Here is a 23,360-nt window from a genome sequence, read left to right on the forward strand (position 1 = left end):
GAACTCACCTATTTTTATGACTGTGGCTCGTAAAGATTTGCTTAAAGAAAAAAATGTGACCATGGTCCAGTAAACTATTAATGATGAAATGGAAAACAATCTACAGGGGAAATGAAAAACTGAATATTTCATTAGGGGAGAACTATTGAATAGTAACTACAGAGACAGTTAAATAATATTTATAAGGAGAAACATTGTGGTGGCATTATTACATAAAGGGAAATAAACAATCACCTCCCCCTTTGTTAGGTACATCTGTTTTACTTCTTGGTAATGCAAACATCTATTCAGCCAATCACCAGCAGCAAACCTCTTCATTTAGGCATAAACCTGAGCATCAGCATAGGGAAGAAAGGTAATTTAAGTGACTTTGAATGTTCCATGGTTGTTGGTGACAGACAGACGGCTCGGGGTATTTCAGAAACTGCTGATCTGCTGGGATTTTCCCACACAGTCATCGCTAAGGTGTTACAAACAAAAATATGCAGAAGAGCATCTCTGAAAGCACAACACATTGAATCTTGGACTGCAGCAGCAGAAGACTACACCACATGTGCCACTCCTGTCAGCTAAGAACCAATACATTTGGACAACAGATGGGAAAAATGTTTCATGGCTGATGAGTCTCGATTTCTGCTGCAACATTTAGAAGGCAAATTGTTGCTGTGCACGTTCATCCATCATGAGTACAGTGTACCCATCTTCTGATGGCTGCTTCCAGTGGGATAATGCACCATGTCACAAAGTTCAAATCTTCTCTGGCTGCTTTTTTGAAGATGACAATGAGTTTACTGCACTCATTTCCACAGTCACCAGATCTATAAATAGAGCACTTTTGGGATGTGGTGAAATTCACATCATGGACAAATCTACACTATCTGTGTGATACTATCATGGCAACATGGGCCACGATTTCCAAGGAATGTTTCCTGCACCTTTTGTAATCTTTGCTACGATTAATTAAAGCAGCCCTGAAGGTGAAGGGGGAGGGGCTAAAGTGTCCGGAAAGTGTATATTTTGGGGTAAGAATTTGAAACAACCCCCCCCAAACCGGATGTATTGCATTATTTTTTAACTGTCCTGTAGCTGGTAAATAATATAATATGAAATTTAAATTATATAGCTTTTATACCTGGTAAGCTCACGGTTATTTTGGGCTTTTAATGATTTCTCTAACTTTCATTTCATAACATACATCTGTTATGACTTTTTAAAAAGTAAGAGTGCACAAGCTTGAGTTTATTTTGGATTTTTTCAAAATAAAGTCCAAAGAACTCACGGACAGCCCACGTGTTTTATGGTCAGACAAGATAAAGCTTGAACTATTTGGTCACAGTGACAAGAGTAGGAGTTTGGGGGAGTAAAACTACAGAACACTGTAGTCAGCTGTACCAACTGACAGGCCATCATGCTCTGGGACTATTTTGCTGCCGGTGCTACTGGTGCATTGAAGAAAGTGGATGAAATTATGAGGATGGAAAAATGCCTTAAAATTCTTAAGTTTCACCTCAAACTCAAAAATATTCACTGTTTTAATAATTATTTAAAAGGACACATCAAAACTGGTTTTGGATTGGATAAAGCAGGCTAACACCAAACCTCTAAAATCTTGTTCCCAAACCCCCTTTTAAATATTTGTCGACAAACATTTAAAGCCGGGTTCATGCCCGATCAACTTGTTTAAATTCACCACCAATTCTGACAAGAATTACGATTAAATATCAGGACAGAATTATGACAAAAGCTTGCTGATGATTATCAAAAAGGATCTGGTCATCTTTCTTTAACACGGACAGCCGACGTTCACGTCCATGATGAGTGTAAGTAAACTTCTGGCCTTTAGTAATTTTATTACTACAGGATCCATTTCAGTAATATACTCGAGTAATCGTATTTCCAACGCTGCATACTTTTTAAAAACATGGTCTGTTGTTTTGAGCCACAGTTGTGGCTTAAAGTAGATAAAATGTACAGAAAATAAAGAATTCACAAATGTTTAATGTAAATCTTAAAACCAACTTTAGTAAGATTTCTTTTCTATATAACAAATACAACATACACATACATAAACAAGTCAAAAACAGCTGCAGTAATAAAACACACATTTCCAGTCTGACGTTACAGTGACCTAAAAGGAGCTCTAGGGTGTGACGTGTTAGAAAGCTTGTACAGCAGCGACTGGTTTATGGTACATGCTCAGTTTACAGTACATGAAAGCTCATGTTTTTGGATTTTTATGTTAAATTTACTCAAGCTGAAGGTAAATTCCTGAAATGCAATACAGTTTACAGCAGTAACCAAATCAAATGAAGGGAACGTGTCCGTGCCCCACCATGACGCTGAAACCCCCCAATGTCTTTATGTCAACGCAGACTGAAACACAGATGTTTATATTTGATTAAAAAGTCGTCTAAAAGTCCGTTTTTAGCAGCAGCGCGAGTTCTGACTGTAGCAGTATAAAGTCACGTCTCCGTTGTGATGTCCAGTCACCAGCGTGTTTAATCCCCCCCATCGAGCCAGCTGCCAGCCTTCACTCTCTGGAGCCCACACCATCCTCGAAGCCCCAGGGTGCCCGAGCTCCCACACACAGGCGCAGCCGTTCTGACTCAGGCCCACCACGCCGGAGCCACTGACGTCGGCTTCACACAGCCTGTAGAGCAAAGTGACAGATGTAAATATGCCAGTGTGTTTGAAAAGTGACGCAGAAACACAAACCTCGTCTTCCATTCCTCATCTCACCTGCCAGCCCAGGTTTCCGGTGGGTACAGCTGAGTAGCGGGGATGGATTTTCCACTTAGAGGGTTAATGGCGACCAAGGAGAAAAATGCAGTCTTAGGATCTTTTATTTTTCCTTCTTTTTCTTCGTCTTCTAAAGAGCTTAGAAACTGATGCTGCAGCAGGACAAACAACACTCCCTGTGCACAAACACGCAAAGGACTTATATCATGTAAAGAATGACAGCGTTACAGGGGCATGGTTTTTTTGTTTTTACTGCTTTTACTTACACAGGAGGAATATCCTCTGAGGCAGGCTGTGTGAGAAAAACCCTCTCCAAAGAGGACTCTGCACAGCAGCTGTCCAGTCTTTAGATTCCTACAACAAACAGAAACAATTTAACTGTAAGCGGGAGCAGCTTCGAGGTAAAGATGAAGCTGCTGCTGAAATCACATTTCTTTCTATCAAAAACAAAACGACAGGAGGATTACGTTTTGTTTTGTGTTATTTAAGCTGTTTTTTCTGTCTGTAGGGGGCAGCAGAAACAAACAGATGAGTCTTTAAACTTCCTCTTGTCCCATCTGTTGTCAGTTGACACACTGACTGGTCAGGTGGTCCCGATGGAGCACAAGCCTACTGATGTCATTAGCTCTGTTTGAATAACTGATTCTAACAACATCAGAAACGAATGAAGAGCCAAAGAGAAACCCGAAACAGAATTCAGCAGTCTTGATCTTTAAATTAGACTTTTTATCATCACATTTATGTTTACCAGACAAAAAGGTGTCCGCCCTCATCTGTACCAATGAGAGCATCAGGAAGTCCGTCAACTGGTGCAAGCGCTCCCACGCAAACACCTGGAGATACCAGAGTCTGAGAGCTTGGTGAGCTGAGAGAAAAAAAAAAAGAAAAAAAGAGAAGTGAGACACGAATCGTGACAACTCTATGTAAGCTTCGGACCCCAAATGCAGATGTAGTCTGTGACATCGACACAATGAAAGGCGACAGCGGAGAGGAAAACTGTGATGTGTTACCTGTAGTCTGACAGCGTAAACACCTGCAGAGTGGAACCTGTGGCTGAGTGGGAGGTGGTCACCACTCTGGACCGGGACACACCAATCACTGCCTGAAGAATCCCCTCACAGAGCAATATTTGCATGAGGCTGGAGCATGACAGCACTCTGTGCACACAGACAACATACAAATATTTTACAAACTATACTGAACTTAATGAAAACTGCTCATTTGCACAGGCGAAGCAAAAACACACCCCGTGATTCAGCAGCTTGTAGAACCGCCTTTAGCAGGAATAACTTGAAATAATGGTTTCCTGTATGATTTTGTCAGTCTCTCACATCGTTGTGGAGGGATTTTGGTCCACTCTTTTTTACAGTGTTGCTTCAGTTCATTTAGGTCTGCAAGCACAGCTCTCTTAAGGTCCTGCCCCAGCATTTGGTTGAAGCTGAGGTCTGGACTTTGACGGCATCGTTGCACCTGAATCCTTTTCTTTTTCAGATATTGTGTTATAGATTTGCTGCTAGACTTGGAATCATTGTCCTGCTGTTAAAACCAATTTGGGACACGCTTTAGGTGTCAGACAGATTCCCTCACATTTGATTCTTAAATACTTTAATCAACTCAACGACTGCAAGGTACACTGGTCCTGTGACTGCAAAGCAAGTCAGAATCATCACCCGTGCTTTACAGCTGGTATGAGCTGTTTGTGCTGATGTGCTGTGTTTGGTTTTCTCCAAATATGTTGCTGTATTGTTGCCAAACATCTCCACTTTTGTTGAGAGCCTTTCTATTGGCAAACCTTCCAAACAAACCACTCATTTTCTGTATTTTTCTAATTGTAATGTCATGAACTGCAACATTTTAATCGAGGCCTGTAGAATTTGATTTGTCGATGATCAGTTAATCAAGTGCAGTTAATCAGTAGCACCTGGCTGGTCCTTACCCTCTTAATACCTATGGAAGCAGGAGGGGTGTACTTCGTTTTTACATGACAGTACATGGTAGAGATAATCATTTACGGTTTAGTATTCACCTCACTTCTCTGATTTCCAGCTGACCCAGAGTCACACAGATCAGCCCAGCAGCATCCGGGACATGAAACACACTGATCACTGGCTGCAAATAAACACCAATTACTGCCATGTGATTTTATGCATCTCCCAAACATTCAAACTGCAGTTTACTAATCACATTTATGTATAATTTATATTGTTTGTGCAATAACACTGAGCTACAACAAAGATGAAACTTATTCTAATACGTGGATTCTTTACGCTCATCTTTAACTATGTATTTATATTGTATAGCTAGGGCTCCTGGCAGATTACTGAAACCAGGTGTTAATCAGTGGAACAGTAAAAAAGAAAAAGTAGTTCTAGCTAATGTTCAAACCTCCACAGAGTCATTCTGATATGCAGGCCCATAAGAAACTCACCTCACTAAAGGTCCAGGTGTGTATTAATTTCCATTCAGATGCTGAAGCTTGACTCCAAAGGCACACTGCCCACTTTCCTGCTGCTGCTACACACAAAGTGTCTGAGGATCCAGGAAAACAGCAAGCATCTACCAGAATGCCTCCTGCTGCAGCCTGAACACACACAAAAAACTGTAACTCACTCAAGAACAATGTCACGGATGCTTTAGATGCACACACCCTTAAATTATATTTAAGCTAAATAATAATCTTTAACTATACAGCAACAGATAAAACAGTTTTTTTACCCTCAATGTGTGCATGTGTCTAATTACAAGTTCTTCTTTCGTTTCCTCTGTTCTCAGGTCCAACTGCCCAGCTGAGTCCTCCAGCTGATGGCCGGAGGGACTCGGGGGAGAAGTGAGTTCAACTGTGTGATGCTGATTGGCCCTAACTGGTGGCTTAGATAAATGGTGGATCTCTCCAGATGGAGAGAGAGCAGAGGGGCTAGGAGGGAGGTAAGTGATGGAGGGACAGGGAGACAGGGGTGGAGGAGAGAGAACCTGTCTGGAAGGGCTGTATGGTGGAGGCAGGTTGAGACAAGGGGCAGAGGGGGAGGAGGTCAGAGGGAGGCTGCAGGTGACAGGGTGGGGGGTGAGACCTAGGGAGGGTAGTTTTGGGCTGGTACTTAGGGTGGATGAAGGCAGGTGTGGGGTTATAAAGAGGGAGGGTGCTGAAGCCAGAGGGGAACTCAACATGAGCTGAGAGATGACACCGTGTGAAGATTTGGTCTGATTTTCAGGAAGTCTGTTTGGAGTCTTCAGAGGTTCTCCTGGAGGGTTTGTTTCATTACATGCTTGTTTATCAGCGCAGCTGCTGGAGGAGAGTTCCTCTACAGGTGACTCAAAGGAAACCAGCTCAGTGGTAACTTTATCTTCTTCACTGTGATTTATACACCTCAGATCCTCTGAAGCATGGACCACACCACAATATGTGTGTTTTTCAGGTAATTTAAGTTTTTCTGGGTGATTGATGACATCATCATTCTCTGTGCAGACTGGTCTGTCTGCAGAGTTCATGAGAGTCTGAAGTTCAATATGAGAGTTCACAATCACAGTTTCCTTACAGACATTAGCACACTTTTGCCCCACTGGCTCTGTTGGGCTAGAGTGAGTCTCTGCCAAGCTCTGCTGCTCTTCAGTGAAGAAGTGCTTCATCACTTTATCTGTAAGCCTGTGTTCTTCTGATACACTCTGGATGTGTATGGACTGGGTAGCAGCCAGCTGTTCTGCATTATGACCTGGTGAACTTGCAATTGTGGGTGTGAGGCTTAGCGGGAGAGGAAGAGGCGTCGCTGCATCAGCGCCGGTGCATCGAAAGTCAAAGCGGCGCCAGCTGCTGCGTGTGTTGTAAGATGGGGATGAGAAAGGTTCAACTGCAGATTCTCCAGTGACTTGGCGAAGCTTGAGGAGCTTCAGGGAGGCAAACTGGTCATCTGGGAGATGAAAATCTTGGTGGGTGTCCAAGTTCATCAGCGGGCCAGACAACAGAGAGGGAAGACGAAGCAGAGACGTTTGAGCCGGTGACAAGGAGGGCAAGAGGAGAGATCGCCAGCTCGATGTACCTGAAGAACACAAAGTGGAAAATAAAAGCTTCAGTCAAAAACATGCTCGTCACTGTATATAGAACTTGTTATGTATATACTGGGTGATGACCTGACTGAAGGAACAACCTGTCAGTCATCATGTCAGTAGGTCTGTTCAGGGAACTTTAAAACAGTTAAACTGACACCAGACACCAAGCCAGACTTTCAGTGCACATCTACATTCATCTCCTCACAAAATAGCCTCTGTGTCATCTTAGATGCACTTCTTGTATCAAAAGAAGAAGTGCAGTTCTCTGCATTGGCTGTGGTTTCCTTCACACAACAAAAGTTTCCAGTTTCCATTCTTATAATTAACCTAATGCCGTCATTTCTTTGGCATTTCTACCCCTTTAATCACCACCATATGGCAACTGTGCACTGAGGGTTAGGATTCACGCTGAAGACAGAAGGTTCTTTTTGAAGGGTTATTATGGAAAAAATTAAAAGAGTGCATGCAAAGTGTGACACACTGAATTAAAAATTGCGGCTGTATATTGCAGCAAACTGTGCATTCAAGTGGGTCTCAGCAACATGTTTGGGAATTTCTGCTGATCTCTTATTTCCCAAGGGACTGCACAGCAGATGGATGCACGCTTGATTTGGCCCAGATTTTAAACCATCTCCTCCCAGTCTTAAACCAAGAATGTTTTGCATGTAAGGCAAATGTGCTAACCACTACACTGCAGAGGCACTCATTGCTTTATACCACTACATAACTGCATCGAAACATTGTGCTGCATCAAAATGTGCAACGCAAATAATGTTTTTAACGCTGTCTCTTTGGCCACAACAGTCAAATGAATCCAAAAGTCTTTGAGATGAGTCTCTCCAATTTCTGTGATGTTTTTATAATCTGAACGCGTGGAATATGTGTCAGATAAAGCACATAGACATGAACATAACCTTAAGGAGGAAGGTTGTTTTAGAAATGGGTGTAAATAGATCTTGCGCTCACCCTTTCGTCACAATTCACTTTATAGAGTGAACATAGGTCTCAGGGTATTTTTATAATGATGCACAGACACATAGACAAAGACTGATACCAGAGCCCAACAAATATATGACCAATAATGATAGACAATTGTCATTTAAACATGCAATATATGAGCCAATATTTCTTTCTTTCAGACACATGAAAAACAGATTATTCTAACGTTTGTTGTATGTGGTTATTTACGAGTCCTTACTGAGGTAATGTAATAATGCTGTTAAAAAGTTCACTTGTTTCACTGGGACAACAAATCAGAGATTATTCATTTACTGCCGACTCTGCTCAGATTAGCTGGTTGTTGGGACCTTGGAGAGTGCCCTCCTAACAAGTTATTTCATGTCTTTCTTAAAATTTGAATTTATCAGCCATTATAAATGCAGATACAGATCTATCAGCAAATATCTGATATTACCCGAAATATACGCTGGGCTCTATTTGATTCATACTCATACAAGTCTTACTTTGGTTCATGTGTGGGGATCTGTAAGCCTTGTTGTTCCTCTTCATAAAGATTTCATAGACCTCCTCTGGATGTCCAGAGGCAGAGCTGGAAGAAGCTCTATTATCTCCAGAAGTAAGCGGAGGATCAGTGATGTGTGTGGGCACGTGCTGTGGTTCATTTGTTGCTAGGTCGGTTTCTCCTGGGATTGGGCATGGCTCTGGTCCATCAGCTTCTTGGAGAGACTGACAGGAAGAGACTGGAATGTCTGTAGGTTGGGGATCATCTGAGGTTTGCTCACCTGGTGACTGATGTGTGTTCAAACTAGAGGCTCGTCCGGTCTGAGATCTCCCTCTCCCCGTGCCTCTCTTCCTCTTCCGGCCTCGTGCTGGACGAGCAGACGTGGGAGAAAAACTAGAGTCCATCTGACAAGCTGAAATCTTACCAGAGTTCTGGCTGTGTTCAGCAGATGCACACACAGATGCAACAGCCTGTGATGGTTTGTTAGGGTCCCCAGATGCAGTTGTTAGAGAGAAGAAATCTGTCTGAGAAAGGTCGCTGCTCTGTGTGCTCCTGTTCTGTCCTTTGGCACGACCTCGACTCCTGCGATGTCGTCCCCTGCTCAGCTGGGACTCTATTACAGCCTGCATGTCAGGCTGGCTCTGTGAAAATGTCATCCGTCTTGTGGTTCGAACGTAGTATTCCACTGGGAAAAGTAGTCCCTCCACTAATGTACAGGAGTCCATAAGGCTCCCACTTTTTCCACCTCCAGTCAACTCATTCTTTTCCTCTTTTACTTCCACACTATAATCATGCCTTTTTTTACTTTCTGTTTTGTCCCCTACATTTTGTTCAGTGTCTTTACTAATGTTCTCTTCATTCCGTCCTCTACTATTTCCACCATCCTCTCCTCTCGCCCCTTCTTTTCTCGGTTTGTTTTGTGTGTCATCCTGCCCCTTGTTTTCAGTTTGTGTTGTGAGCAACAATGACTCAGGTTCTTTCTCCCCTTCACCTTTTTCCTCAGCATCTTTTTCCTTTTGTTCTTGGGATCTAGGGATGTCTTTTCCCTGAATATCCCCTGGTTCAGTATATCCATGTGTGCTCCAGTGTGTAAGCAGCAGAGAGGGAGACTCAGAATCTGTACCAGAAAAAAGCTCTTCACTTTCATTTATAGCATCTGCTTCATCTGATGTGAGTTTCTCCTCCTCTCCTGCTCTTTTGGCACTTTCCATCCCCTCACCCTGCTCCTGTCCCTTTTCATTGTTCTCTGTGCTCCTACTTTCCCAGCGTAGGCGGCTGCGTCGTGACCTGAGGCGCAGGGAAGAACCTGTTCTATAATCTGTAGGTTCAGCATGGCTGAGATCTGGCGTTTGCGGGCAAGCATCAGATGGAAGTGAGAACTTGATCACCTGGTTTCTCCTTGAGTTGTCAGATTCAGCTGGACCTGGCGAAAAATCAGATGATTTGTGAATTTCACTTTCTGCTTTTATTACAGGCCAAACACGCTGTGCCTCTGACAGTAATAACAGTGTAGTCTCATCCATATGACAAAGCAAATGTCCCATGATCAAGTGTTACCTTCAGTGTGTCTCTGGCTCTGAGTTAAGCCCTGAGCTGTGTCACCGCTGCGGTTCAGTATCAATGAAGAAGGATTGAGACGGAGATTTGATGCAGCCTCCGTGTCTCTTTGCTCCAGGTGGTTTTGTTCAGCGATCCTGCTCCTCACATGTTTCTGTACTGCCTCCAAGCGCTCGGCACGCTGTTTGCAGATGTATGCATATATATATATATATGAGACAAAAATGCTCTTTACATTTTTCTTTTTATAGCACAATGAAAGACACTCACCTGCAGTCTCTGGGCTGTCCTGAGATATTCCCTTTGTAATTCAGCCAACTTCCTACGAAGCTGAGAAAAGACAACATTAATCTCAGAGGTCATGGCAGCATTTTATGTGGCTCAGGTGTGAGGACAAATGCAGGTTACCTTCTCCTTATCATCAGAATGCAGCGTAGATCTCAGCTGCTCCTCACAGTGCAGAATATCTCCCACAGTGGTCTCCATGCTGCTCTCTGGTCACAGCAACACACGACTAAGACTTAAATGTAGCCATGACACGGCTTCTATGGCGCTAGCACAGCTGGCAGACGTAACCTTTGCCATATAGATTTCCCTAAAACTTTAGCTCACCTGACAATAACGTGATTTTTCTTTAACTGAAAAACCCACACGAAACATAAACGTTAGCAGCCAACAGCCGAAGCTTACACCGCTATTGATAAACACCGATACTTTATTAAATGTGCAACTTGCCTTTTACTGTAGTTCATGCTATTTCATAAGGTGAGCTCTTCAGTGACTACACCGGGCTACAAGTTTGTTTTGACGGTCGATTTGGCAGCTATCGATTTAGTTCTAATTTCCCGCGACTCACATCGCCAGGCACGAGCAGTCGAGCGCCGATGAGTCGATCAGCGGTAGGTAAATGAACCCAAGCGTTGCTGCCGCCCCCTCGTGTCTGGCTGCAGTGTAGGTCATAAACTAAGGAGCTTGGAAAGAAAAGCGGCTGGACTTATTTACGTTTCTTGAAGACGTTTCACCTCCAGGAGCTTCTTCAATTCTAACACCCGATGGTGGAGAGTCCCAGGTCATAAACCCCGCCGCCTGTTATCCCCAAAGATTCCTTTTAAAATTATTATTAGTCCTCATCACGCTGATTTGTCTTTAAGGGATAATCATTCTCATAAGTTTTATTTTTACTATTAAAATTGGGGTGCAGCATTTTGATGACAGCTTTGATTGTCAGCTGCAGAAATAAAGTTCTTTGACGGCATTAAATAAAACCTGGCGTAAAGTCAAAGTTCTGTATTTAAATGCTGATCTGAAAACTTTAATCAGGAATTCTTTTACAGTGCATTTTGCCATACAGAATAATATTTTAAAGATATCATTTCTACAGGACTGAATAGTCCTGTACATACATCCTGTACATACCATCAGTATGTAAAAGTCCAGAGTCTCTGTGCATTATCTGAGGATCATGTGAAATAGGACTTGTAACATTACACAAAGCAAAGGTCGCTGTTACAGTGTTCAAAAAGTGCTGTTTTTGTTCAACATCAGTGGGGGATCTATGGTGGACGCCTGAAGACGATTTCCCTCTGAGGAGGCTGCTGGTGAAGATGTTTCTGACATGATTTCTACCTCACTTGGTCAACAGAACATCTGGCACAGGATAGCGGTGAAGAAAGAGAGGGAGAAAGCGGCTCTAAACCTCTGGACCCAGGAATCCAGGCCCAGCTTGGTCCTGATGATCTCCCTCATCCATTACCCCCCTCCAGGGTAATTATAGCTATTGATAACAAAGCAGATTCTGGGTCCTGCTGTAAAATGAAAATAATAAATTGTGCTTCTATGAAACCTTTGCTGTTGTGTTTATAAGTCGAACATTTTATTTAAAGTTTTCAGGCTCCAGAGCTCTCAATCTGCAATGGATATAAAACTTTAAATCTTCAGTTTGATATCATTGTCAGTCTTATGCTAAAATCTCAAAAGACAACATTACATTTCCAGATTTAATTTTGATATTATCAGCAACTCTGGGCCTTTGTGGAGACTCAAAAATATTGTCAAACATATTGACAATGAGAGCAACACAAGTGTGTAGCATCACTAACTAGCTCACAACAAGCCTACCACAGCGCCCGTGCTAACTGTTAAACTTACAAAATCACGCTTAGCTTATATCAGTAAAAATAAAATGCATCAAATTGCTGCCAAACTAATTTTTTTCAGCCTGCTGAAATTCTTTGAACGTCTTAAATTATTAGCAGTAAAAAAATTACCCAACTAGCAAGCTGCCTACAAAAAAATCCAAACGAGGCCAAAGTATTTTAACTGGGCTAAAAATGCAAATAATGTAACAAAAACTTTGAATGACTTAAATAACTTAATAAATTAATAATTAGGGGAGAGCGGGGTAAGTTGTCACACGGGTAAGTTGTCACACTGTTCATAACTCCAACACTAGAGGCTCTATCTCAAAAATGAAATAGCCACTTTGTGTGACTTCTTCTTCTATAGTCAACCTCCTGTTCACATGTGGTCAAGACTGCTCTAATCTGAGGTGAGCACATCTTTTTTATTTTTTTGACCTAAAAGGAAAAATAAATCACTTTAAATTTTCTTCAGTACAACTTTGTTAGGTATAGATGTTACAGATTATTATTTTACACAAAATAGAGGAGACATTAACGTGTCTTTTGATACTTCAGCTGATGTGCTATGTTGAGCTAACCCTGACATTTAGCCAAAATTAGCATAAATGTCAGTTTGGGGCAAGTTGTCTCATTAACTTTGGGGCAAGTCGTCACATGTGACAACTTGCCCCAGTACAAATAAATGCTCCAAAAAATTGTGATATTGTAATTCATTTGTATTTGTAATAAGGTTTTTGAAGAAAGGAAGGAGAGGCAGGAATTAAGGAAGGAAGGAAGAAAGTAAGATGGTTCGAAATTATCAACGAAAGACAGAGCGTGGCAGAACACCACCTGACATTATGTTAAAGGCAGTCAGGCAGGTAAAGATGCAGAACAAATCAATCACAAGTACAGCAAAGGATTTTGACATAAATTACCGCACTGCAATTACTGACAGCGGACTACCAACTCCAGAGGACATCCAGCCATATCCAAAAGCTGGCCGCCGAAAACCATCCAGCAAAGGAAGAAAACGACGCAAATCAGCAATTCTAACCGACACGCCAGTGAAGCAGCAACTAGAAAAAGAAAAGAATAAGGCTGAATCTAGCAAAAAGCTGTTTCAAAAGAGAGGGACGCGAGGGGGAAAACATCTGGACCTATGAAGAACAACGCAGCTAAAAGAAGAAAAATAATTCAAGAGTCATCATCAGATGATGAAGAGTGCTTCTGCCTTGTCTGTGTGGAGCCATTTTCAAACAGTCGTCCAAAAGAGACCTGGGTAAAATGCGTAAAATGCAACAAATGGGCCCATGATGCTTGCACCTCAGGCCAGGCAATTTATGTGTGCCAGAATTGTGACTATGAAGTTGAGTCTGATTAATCAGAAATAAGGCATCTGTTTTGTTCAGAGTATAAACATGTTAAGTAAAGCAAGTTATTTGCAGCATTCCATTCAGTTATGATGGATTTATGTGCAAGCCAGAGAACATTTGAGTTTAAAGTTCAAACTAAAGTTTTCTTTCTACTTAATGTTTTGATTAAAATGTGTATTGGATTGAAATAATTGTTTTTTTTCCAAATTCTCTTGGCATAATTGTTCAAATTTCCAGTTTTGGTTTGAATTTAACAATTAAAATCAATAATCATAATTAAGTATTTGTGTTCATATTTTAAGATAATCTAGTGTGACAACTTACCTGCCGATGGGGCAAATTGTCACAAGTGCACATTCTCCTTTCAACAGTCTACAACTCCGTAATGAGATAAGATATGAAAATGTAATCAATACATCATATGTGCCCGAGACTTCCGTCTTTCATTTGGTGAAACATTTATTACGTTGTGATGTATGGTGCTCAGTAAAAGTTAGTCAGTGTGAAGAGTGTGACAACTTACCCCGCTCTCCCCTAATCAATATTTTATTTATTTATTAATTAAAAATCCTTAATGATAATAGGTGACACGAGGTGATTTTATTGCATAATCTTATTAAAATAGATTACTATTACAGTTTTATTAGTGGAAAGATAGACGGGTTTTGTACAGAGCCGTGTTTTCTGAAGACTGCGAGAAGCAGCTAGCACAGTTTTGAAAGACATAATTTGCCATGTTTAATCCCAAAGATGTTTACTTTAATATACTGATGAGAAAAAGAAATCAAACAATGATGCAGTGGCTACAGATCAGGCTACAGACGTGATGGAGTTCTCTCTGAACAAATTAGAGTGTCTTGGACTGATGAGGATAAAACAATGAAGTAAAGCAATGCTATGTTGTCTTGTAAGCGTGAATCCTGCTCGTTTAGCAGTCTGCATAGGATAACATCCTTTAAAATCTGCATCAATTAAACTGAACTGGGCTACAGTTTCTTTATATTCAGAAACATAACATCCTATAAAGGAGAACATAGATACACTATATTGTCAAAAGTATTCACTCAGTGATCCAAATTCTTGAATTACTACATGCACATGCAAACATTTGTGAAAGAATGGCTCGCTCTCAGCAGCTCAGTGAATTCGAGCATGGTACCGTGACATGATGCCACCTGTGCAACAAATAAGGTTGTGAAATTTCCTCACTACTAAATATTCCACAGCCAACTCCTAGCGGTAGTATAACAAAGTGGAAGTGATTGGGAACCAAACCAAGACAGCCACGAAGTGGGAGGCCATGTAAAAGTGGATGCTGAGGAGTATAGTGTCCGGAGGTCGCCAGCTTTCTGCAGAGTGTGTAGACCTCCAAACTTCATGTGGCCTTCAGATCAGCTCAAGAGCAGTATGTAGAGAGCTTCATGGAAAGGGTTTCCATCCAAGCTTTACATTAACAGAATGCAGAATGCAAAGCGTTGGATGCAGTGGTGAAAATGTGAGTTTGGACCGTATTTGTCTGACTGCACTGTGCCAAGTGTAAAGTTTGGTGGAGGGAGGATTATGGTGTGGCTTTGTTTTTCAGGAGTTTGGCTCGGCACCTTAGTTCCAGTGAAATATACTCTTAATCCTTCCGCATACCAAGATATTTTGGATAATTTCATGCTTCCAGCTGATTTTGGGAACTGTTCTAACATCTCTGAGCACTAGTGGAGAAAGCTCGGTCCGAGAAGACATTGAAGTTGGGTGTAGAAAACCTTGACTGGCCTCCTCATCCAACATCATTGTCTGACCTTAGAAATGTGCTTCTGGAAGAATGATCAAAATTCCCAGAAACACATTCCTAAGCCTCGTGGAAAGCCTCCCCAGAAGAGTTGAAGCTGTTATAACTTCAAAGAGTGGACTAGCATCATATTGAACACTATGGATTATGAATGTGATGTCACTTAATGTGATATGAATGCAAAGGAGGATAAGTGAATACTTTTGGGAGTATAGTGTATTTCTCTTCACTACAATGCAGACTGCATATCAACAGCGTGAAATGTGAAAAGTGACAAAACTCGTTGAAAATGTTAGTGTAAGATTAGATTTCTTATCGTCTTCTTTATTTGCGATTGATTTGCAACTTTGGGTTGTTCATATTAGCAAAATGCATTTTTTTGCAAAAGCCCAAAAGTAGACACTCATAGTGTTTGTGTTATTATTCAGACTGTTGCACACTAGTTTGGTGAAATTCTCCATTTCCTCACGAACCCAAAGGTGAGGCACTTCAGGACGGGCATGCCGACGTTCATCAAAGGACGCAGGGTAAAGAGCATGCAGTACAAGGCCTGGAGAGACAGGTGTCCAGTTTCATCGCCATATTTCAGCGCTAAAATGGGTGAGTACAGCGGGCTGGTCAGATTGTGGAAATATGGATTGCTGGCTTCGATCATGCTCATTGTACGCTACAAAGAAAGATAAGACAAATGGAAAGACACCATCTGCAGTCAGACTTAAAGGATTAATCCAAAAGGAGTCAGATGGATTAGACTGAGTGAGTCATAATGACACAGTTTATGAACTTACTTTGGCAATGTGATCAGGTGTTTGTCCCAGTATCTCAAATATATCCACAGCACCAGGGAGATAGAAATTCCTGAAGTAATTCACTGTGTCGGGATCAACACCAGGCCACTCCTTCTCTTTCATGCCCTGAATCATCTTTAACTCAAATTCTGTGTGCACGGGGCCTGGCTCCAGCATTGATAATCTACGGAGAGAAAAACACACAACAAAGAAGTAAACCACATGGCTTAGTTAAATAGATTAAAATGAGCTTTCACTGTTTTAAACACAAGTTTGCTCGGATTTTTGACACAACTGGATAGTTAAACTGTTTTGAATGAAAAAAGGAGGGAAAAAACCCCCAAACCAAAACATTCTTATGCTGTTCTGTTGGTTTTATCAGTTATTTGTTTAATCCCTTTTTTCAGATTGAAATTCAACTAACAAAATTTTTGGACAGTGGATTGCCATGTAAGTTTTTTTTAGAGTAAGTCATCTAACATGCCTGTTGATCCCTGAAATGTTCCTTAGCTCGGCCATTACGTTGATATTAGAGATGGACCGATCCGATATTACGTATCGGTATCGGTCCGATACTGACCTAAATTACTGGATCGGATATCGGAGAAAAATAAAAAATGTAATCCGATCCATTAAATATCACGAAAGCACCTCACAAAACTTGCAACACGCCGTAACTCACCTCAGAACGTTAGCAGTCGGAGCAGTATGCATCACGTGATAGAGCGGCTGTGGCATGCGGGACCTGTCGGTGGTCTGGATAGCATGTGGAGCTTCGCTAGCAACCCGGCATTTCATCTCCGACAAAGTTATCCCCGAGAGAAGTAAAGCAAGTGTGTAAGTCCATCTCTGAATGTTTGTAAAGCATTCCTGCGTTAAGCTTAACAAGCGACTGCCTCTCGCTCTCCGGCTGCTACTTCAATCGTGAAACTGCTTAAATGATCAGCTGATCGGCTTTTCTGTCGCGAGTCCGTCTTTGTTTTTGGCCCACTTTGCACCAGAAAGAGGAAACCAGCGGCTGAACAACAGCAGCACGTTTAAGCTTGATCAGCTGTTGTTAGAATTTATTTAATATTACTTTCTACACCAGGATCTTTTTCTACGTAGCTGACGCTGGTAACTGTGCAGGGGCGGATCTAGCAAAGTTTAGCCAGGGGGGCCGATAGGGCATTAACAGGGAAAAGGGGGCACAAAGACATACTTTTCTTTCTTATTCTCATTTAAAATGTCGAGCTTTTAATAAATAATTATCTGACACCCAAAGTTTTAATTTGATGTAAAATGAATAGAAGTCCATTACTGTATATAGTAACTATTAAGTCTAATATATATACCCTAGTAAGCTATAGTACTTTTTCCTTTGGGAAGGTACCATCTGTGCAGTCTGCAATTTTGTTGAAGAAAGATGTTGAATCTATTTAATATTTCTTGAAAAATTATTGATTTCTGTGCATTTTTTTTTCACACTGCATCAAATTAAGGTTGATTACGTTGATTAAGCATCATGAGGTGGAGCGTGAGGGGTGGTTCCCTATTTTTTATTTATTTATTTTTGTTGTTGCTGGGAGTTGGAACCCTATTAGTTAGGTTGCTTAATATTTACGCTAAGTACTCTTTAAAATACCAGAATAGGGAGGATGGTGTAGGTTTAAGTTTATTAGATTGATCAGTATTGCTGAACTATGAAATATTTTTTTTTTTGCATACAGGTATAACAGAATAGCTTTAGTGTAGTTGCTGTTTTAAACTTGAGTATGAACTTATACAAAATGCAGCAAGATTTTTAAAAAACAGTTTTGTTGATTAAAAAACACTATATCTGATTCATATCGGTATCGGCAGATATCCAAATTTATGATATCGGTATCAGTATCGGACATAAAAAAGTGGTATCGTGCCATCTCTAGTTGATATTTATTGTTTTTTGTGAAATGTCTCGAGGTTATTAGACGGATCCTCTTGGGACCATAAATGTTTGGACAAAATGTCACGATAATGTTGAATATTTGTTGAACATTTCAGTTTGCACCAAAGTAGTAGTGTACCAACCAAAACAGTAACATGAAGCAGTTATTTGTATATTTTTTTTTACTTTTGCAGCTTATCCTACTTGATGCTGGAATTAGGGGGAGGCCTCTTTGATTGACAGGTATCCCAGCACAGGTACTTACAGCCTGCTAGACGGTCACTACTTCAGTGCATTAAACCGAACTTCTGCACCATGTGTGTGCTATTGGAGCCTTTTGAAGCTTTATTTAATGGATAATCTGAGTAATATTTTGATTTGCTGTTTGGTACAGGCCATCCAAGAAGTTTTTTTTTTGCAGCATTTTGTGGAGTCCAAAATCCCTGGATAATGTCACAGAGTCTACATCCATCTTTTATACTCTCTACAGGCGGGCCTACCTTGACAGATTACTACACTGAAATGTAATGTTCCTAAATCAGTTCCACCCCATGCTTTGCCTTCAAAATGTCAACAGTGTGACGGTGAAAAAACTTTCAGCTTGAGGCTTCCCAAACTAATGGAAATTCAGTGACTAATGGGTAACCTCAAAGTTTGTTTGTTCATCTTTTATTCACAGCCACTGATTACTGTCTTTTTAACAGTCAGTTGTACTCACATGACATTAAAACTCAAAAGCTGCGCAGCCAGACCCTCGCAGAAGCCCTCAAGAGCAAACTTGGAAGCTGCGTATACCTCGTTAAACGCCACCCCTGTGAAAAACAAAGCGTACATGTAACCTCACAGATCGGCTGTTCACACGTTTCTGAAGTCATACACATTAGTCTCTTCATATGTCCGCACTTCCATTAGCCTGCTGTCCACCCGCCTAACCGTCAAACTGAAGCTGACAGACGTGTTACTTCCCCCGCCACACCTCCTCTCCCTTCATACGTCTACGTCTGCTCACCTTGGAGTCCCATCACACTGCTGATCACTATGATGCGTCCCGCTCTCCTATTCTTCATGTCAGGCATCACCTCCTTGATCAGACGAACGAATCCATAGAAGTTGGTCTCAAAGACGTTGTTCATCTCGTCCATAGGGATGCTCTCCACTGGACCCACCAGGCTGATGCCTGCATTACTTACTGGTTTGGAGAAAAAGGATGAATTGAAGAAAAGGTGATATAGTATAGTATCAAAGTATAGTGATGCCTTCGTTGTACTCACTGAGGATGTCTATGTGTCGATCTTTGATGCTGTCGACACACTGTTTCACCGACTCGTCACTGCAGACGTCCAGTTCAGCCACAAAAACAGTTTTGCCGTACAAATCCCCAGCAGCTTTCACCAGATTATCTTTACGTTTCAGGTCACGCATCGTAGCTATTACTGCAGACAACATGGTGACAGAAAAGAGAAAAAAGACAAAAAATAATAAGCTGGGATTAATGTTCACATGTTTTGTTATCTTAGCCTCATTCTGTGATTTGTTTCATCTCTATCAGCTTTGCAAAAACAAGATTGCCACAGAAACGCGACATTTTTATTTAACCATTATTTATAGGTAATCCCACTGAGACTCAGTGTCTCATTTGTTTCTGTCATCTGTTTCAGACACACATATTAAAATTACAACAAAAGAAAGAAACAATAAATGTTTACACAGTCATATCAAAAGCAGGGACAAGTTCCCAGTGATGATTTTGCAAGGACATGGAAATGCAGTCGTGCTGAGAAGTGGCAAAAACTTTGGTTTGCTGAGTTTAGCCACTGCCACCCCATCCAGCTAGAGCCATCGTGCTATAAAGAAGACCTCCTCTGTGAAAACTGGAGAGAAACCCTGCCTCAAGCCAAAAACAAGGACGGGGCTTCTCTCTACAAACTTGAATTGGCAACTGCATGTTGCCCTTGACAAACAACTGAAGTTTTTGCAACATAATGTCACGACTTCACTCCAGCCATCAGAGATGATCATCATCTTAGCTGACAAAACACCTGATCACATTTTTCCCATGCTATGATATCATTGTTTATGACTGTTTAATAGTATCAAAAGACACAGAGAGGCATTAATATGACTAGCAGGAGAAATGGAACAGTAGAAAGGCAGCATTACATACATATATAATTAGCTGTGACTGGGTGATGTAATGATTTTTAACACAGGCCGTGTGTTCCTACAGTTTGGTATTGGATGTAACAGAGAGGGCGTAGGAGGCAGCCTTTGAAGGAGTGCACGCAGCTTTGATTTGGATTAGATCTGGTCTGATGCTGCAGAGTCTTAGTTTCTCTGGCAAAACTCGACGCGCTGTATTTCAGTGCAGACTGGCAAAAAATTGCTTCTCATGCTGGCGCACATGTCTGTAACAAGCTGTGCAAGTACTGGAGATCTGTTTTGTAGAGCTAACAGGTTTTTTGGCGATAACCTGAGAAAATGACAGCAGTTCTCTTCAGTAAATATATATGATATATGTGGCAGAATACTGTTGATGAGGACATGAACCATTTCCTTTAAATATCCTCAAATCATTGGTATTTGCACCTCCGCTTTTGCATTTCTGAAGCAAAGAGCTCCAAAGAAGGTCAACTTTGACCTCCAGGTTCTACATTGAGTAAAAATTTCAGCCAATAGCTTTGTAAGAGACTTATTTGTTTTTTAAGAGTGTTGCATTACAAACACGATCATTTTACAACTTAACAACACTAAAAAAAGACAGTAGAGGATAAAGCTCCTGTGATAAATTATATTAGTTTTTAATTATTTCACTGAACTTTGTCTGTTTCCCTATGTCTTTTAACACAACTGTAGCCTGTTCACATGCCAGACCAGTTAAAATCTAATATATAGGTATCATCTACCTTCCTCACTCATGTACCCACCGTGATAGCGCTGCTTTTCATCCTCGGCCAGCATTACGGCAATCCTCAGGCCGATGCCGGAGGAACAGCCTGTGATCAGCACCACTTTCTGCCCATGTCTCTCCATGGCTCTGCTCAAACTGATACTAGCAGACAAGCAGCTCAGCAGGATGAGTGATACTTTCAGATGAAAGCCATTATAAGAGGATAAACTCAGAAAGGGAGTCACATGGACAGGCCACACACCACACAATGCATGAAGACTGGGATTATCCAACAGCTTTGCAGGCATAATATAACTGTTAAAACTGAAAAAAAGGACAGTAGCATGTGGAAGAACCATACACAACCACAGCAGCCTGTCACCTCATCATTGCAACTACTACTGTCTCATTCTTCAACCAGCATTTGTCACATCACCCAGTACGGTTGTTTTGGTCACTCTGGCACAAACAGGTTGTGATCCCATAAGTGTTCAGTGGGGTTGAGGTCGCTCCGTTCCATCCTCTCCAATCCCAAATTCTGGAGGCAGTCTCTGAAAAACCCCACTGTGTGTGAGCAGGTTTTTGTCATCTTAGAGGAGAGAGTTGAGTCTCAGACTGTGGAGATATGGGATTGCCACTGGTTGCCATCTCATCTTGATATTTCTCTGCACTGAGATTGCTTCCAGTAAAGACGAGCCCTATTTTTCCAGTGAGGGAGATGCTGCCACACACTGTCACACTGCCTCCACCAAAAGCTGTTATTCTATCAGTGCAGCAATCAGCATAGTGTTCTCTGTGTCTTCTCCACACTTCGACCCCATGATCCAGCAGAATCTGGACTCATCACTGAACATAACGTTCCTCCACAGCTTCAGGTTCCAGTGCACATGTTGGTGACACCAGTGTAAACGGGCCTGACAGTGAAGGGCAGTTATGGCAGGCCTCCTGACAGCTCTATGAGACCAGAGATTAGCTGTGTGCAGTCTGTTCTGGATTGTCTGGTTTTCTCTTTGTCCTGGAAACCTTCACTGCAAATCTGTAAAAGACTCCCTACAGTTCCTAAGTGCTGACAAGTTGAGGAATTGGTCTTCTTGGCACGCCCACTTTGTGGCGTGTGTCTCACATCCATTATATGGAACCTGGCCTTCAGTTTGGAGATTCAAAAAATGCTGTAGCTTGGCTTTGCAGAACACCATTTTCAGGTTACCCTGTGGCATGAGCCATGTCCAGATCAGTCACATGTGTCTGTGCCATGCGTCTGCGTGGAGCAGACACCAACTGTAGCAGGGTTCTGCTGCTGGTGTCAGTCAGGAGCCTGAATGTCAGCACCTGGGGTACCAGAAGTTCAAACAAAAGTCAACAGCAGAACAAGCTTTTTGGTACTGGCAGAGAAGTTTGGCAAGTTCTTCATGGGCGCAACTCAGATACTCAACTTTGCTGCTCAACCCACAAATGCATTTTTCTAATAAATGTGACACCATTTTAGGGGAAATAAAAAGACTTTCCAATGGTGTAATTTTTGTTGCTAAGAAGCATTGTTACAACAAAGAAATAATCCACCAAACACAAGTTTTTGTACTTTTTGTGTTAAGTTTAGATGTCAGCTTGTGTAGACCTCCACCAAGAAATTTGGCGACTCCCAGTGGTCAACATGATTACTTTCAATAGATAAACTTAAATTACTGAAATGTAATCAAAATATAAAGGGCAGTGTTGCGCTAGCAGCACAAAGGATAAAAATAGTATAATCTACAATAAAAACAACTTTGACAAAAGTACCAATTGTCCATACTGAAGGCCTTATATGTGAGGCAGTGCAAAATGTTATATACAGTAAACTGAAAAAAAGGCCATGTTGGATTTACTTGATTCAATAGTGGACATTGGTTGCACACAAATGTTTTGCTTTGGCAGAAACTTAAACAACTGAGTTAAATCAACACAACTTTTTCATATTCAATAAACATCGGCATTTTGTGTTCATAAAACGCGATTGAAACATGTTTAAATGAAGTAAGTTGAGCTCTTGGAATATTTTAATCCTTCACAATTTTGTCATTTTATTTCAACACTATTCAATAACTTTTACCCCAATACTACTTGGTCACTTAAGTACGACATGTTGTCTTCATATTACATAATGTTCAACAAAGTCTAGAGTCTGGTTACCATGAAAACTGAATGGATCTACAACTTCCTTCTATCTTTATCCTGGTTGCAGGGGGGTTGGGAAATAACCCTGAAGTGATAGTTACAAGGCAGGGTACACCCTGGACAGCTCACAAGTCTATCGCAAACCACTATTTGCGCTTACATTGACAGGTAATTTAGAATCACCAGTTAACTCTAACAACTGCATGACTTTTAACTGTGGGAAGAAACCAGAATACCCAGAGAGAACCCAGTGCAAACTAGCCAGAATGTGGATTTGAACCCAGGACCTTCTTACTGTGAAGCAACAGCACTAACCACCATGCTACCAATCCAGACTTAACAAAAGTAGGAAAGCTATGATTTCAAGGCTTGATGCAGAATTTTTTTGTATGTTTTTGTCCTTGACAGGTTAATCCACAATAAATAGCAATAGCATGCACGTGGTGTGTGTGTAGTTGTCTGCCTCTTATAACTCCAGTGATTTTCCTGCAGTTTGACATCTCGCGTGATCTTGTGAATTTCATGAGTTCAGAAACTAACCACTCTTACT

The 23,360-nt window shown here is 41.3% G+C and overlaps 2 protein-coding genes across 2 annotated transcripts; both read right to left on the reverse strand.

Annotated features, from left to right (window-relative positions):
- Positions 1 to 1,984: 1,984 nt before the first annotated feature.
- Positions 1,985 to 10,742, reverse strand: palb2 (partner and localizer of BRCA2). Its single transcript, XM_085458752.1, has 12 exons — positions 10,208 to 10,742; positions 10,070 to 10,129; positions 9,800 to 9,980; positions 8,244 to 9,665; positions 5,455 to 6,770; positions 5,168 to 5,320; positions 4,766 to 4,848; positions 3,750 to 3,896; positions 3,488 to 3,604; positions 3,006 to 3,093; positions 2,740 to 2,915; positions 1,985 to 2,650 (listed from the first exon to the last, which is right to left on the reverse strand). The coding sequence occupies exons 1-12, from the start codon at positions 10,283 to 10,285 to the stop codon at positions 2,425 to 2,427; spliced, it is 4,047 nt and encodes a 1,348-aa protein (XP_085314878.1). The 5' UTR covers positions 10,286 to 10,742; the 3' UTR covers positions 1,985 to 2,424.
- Positions 10,743 to 13,887: 3,145 nt separating this feature from the next.
- Positions 13,888 to 20,799, reverse strand: LOC146707414 (retinol dehydrogenase 8-like). Its single transcript, XM_085460861.1, has 6 exons — positions 20,694 to 20,799; positions 19,041 to 19,202; positions 18,779 to 18,958; positions 18,488 to 18,581; positions 15,864 to 16,047; positions 13,888 to 15,742 (listed from the first exon to the last, which is right to left on the reverse strand). Exons 1-6 carry the CDS (start codon positions 20,797 to 20,799, stop codon positions 15,515 to 15,517), a joined length of 954 nt encoding a protein of 317 aa, XP_085316987.1. The 3' UTR covers positions 13,888 to 15,514.
- Positions 20,800 to 23,360: the final 2,561 nt, after the last annotated feature.

The sequence above is a fragment of the Copadichromis virginalis genome, linkage group LG6, assembly GCF_057382275.1.
Source record: "Copadichromis virginalis isolate Kocher_CV1m ecotype Utaka linkage group LG6, C_Virginalis_male_GT1.1, whole genome shotgun sequence".
NCBI lineage: Eukaryota > Metazoa > Chordata > Actinopteri > Cichliformes > Cichlidae > Copadichromis > Copadichromis virginalis.

Excerpts from the sequence above, each read along its gene's own strand:
- palb2 (XM_085458752.1), bottom strand. The coding sequence starts at position 10,285 with ATGGAGACCACTGTGGGAGATATTCTGCACTGTGAGGAGCAGCTGAGA. Across the intron at positions 10,130-10,207 it reads ATTCTGATGATAAGGAGAAG|CTTCGTAGGAAGTTGGCTGA; the intron begins GTAACCTGCATT and ends GTCTTTTCTCAG. Across the intron at positions 3,897-4,765 it reads CTGGAAATCAGAGAAGTGAG|AGTGCTGTCATGCTCCAGCC; the intron begins GTGAATACTAAA and ends CTGTGTGCACAG.
- LOC146707414 (XM_085460861.1), bottom strand. The coding sequence starts at position 20,799 with ATGGAGAGACATGGGCAGAAAGTGGTGCTGATCACAGGCTGTTCCTCC. Across the intron at positions 18,959-19,040 it reads TCGACACATAGACATCCTCA|TAAGTAATGCAGGCATCAGC; the intron begins GTGAGTACAACG and ends TCTCCAAACCAG. Across the intron at positions 15,743-15,863 it reads CACCTGATCACATTGCCAAA|CGTACAATGAGCATGATCGA; the intron begins GTAAGTTCATAA and ends CTTTCTTTGTAG.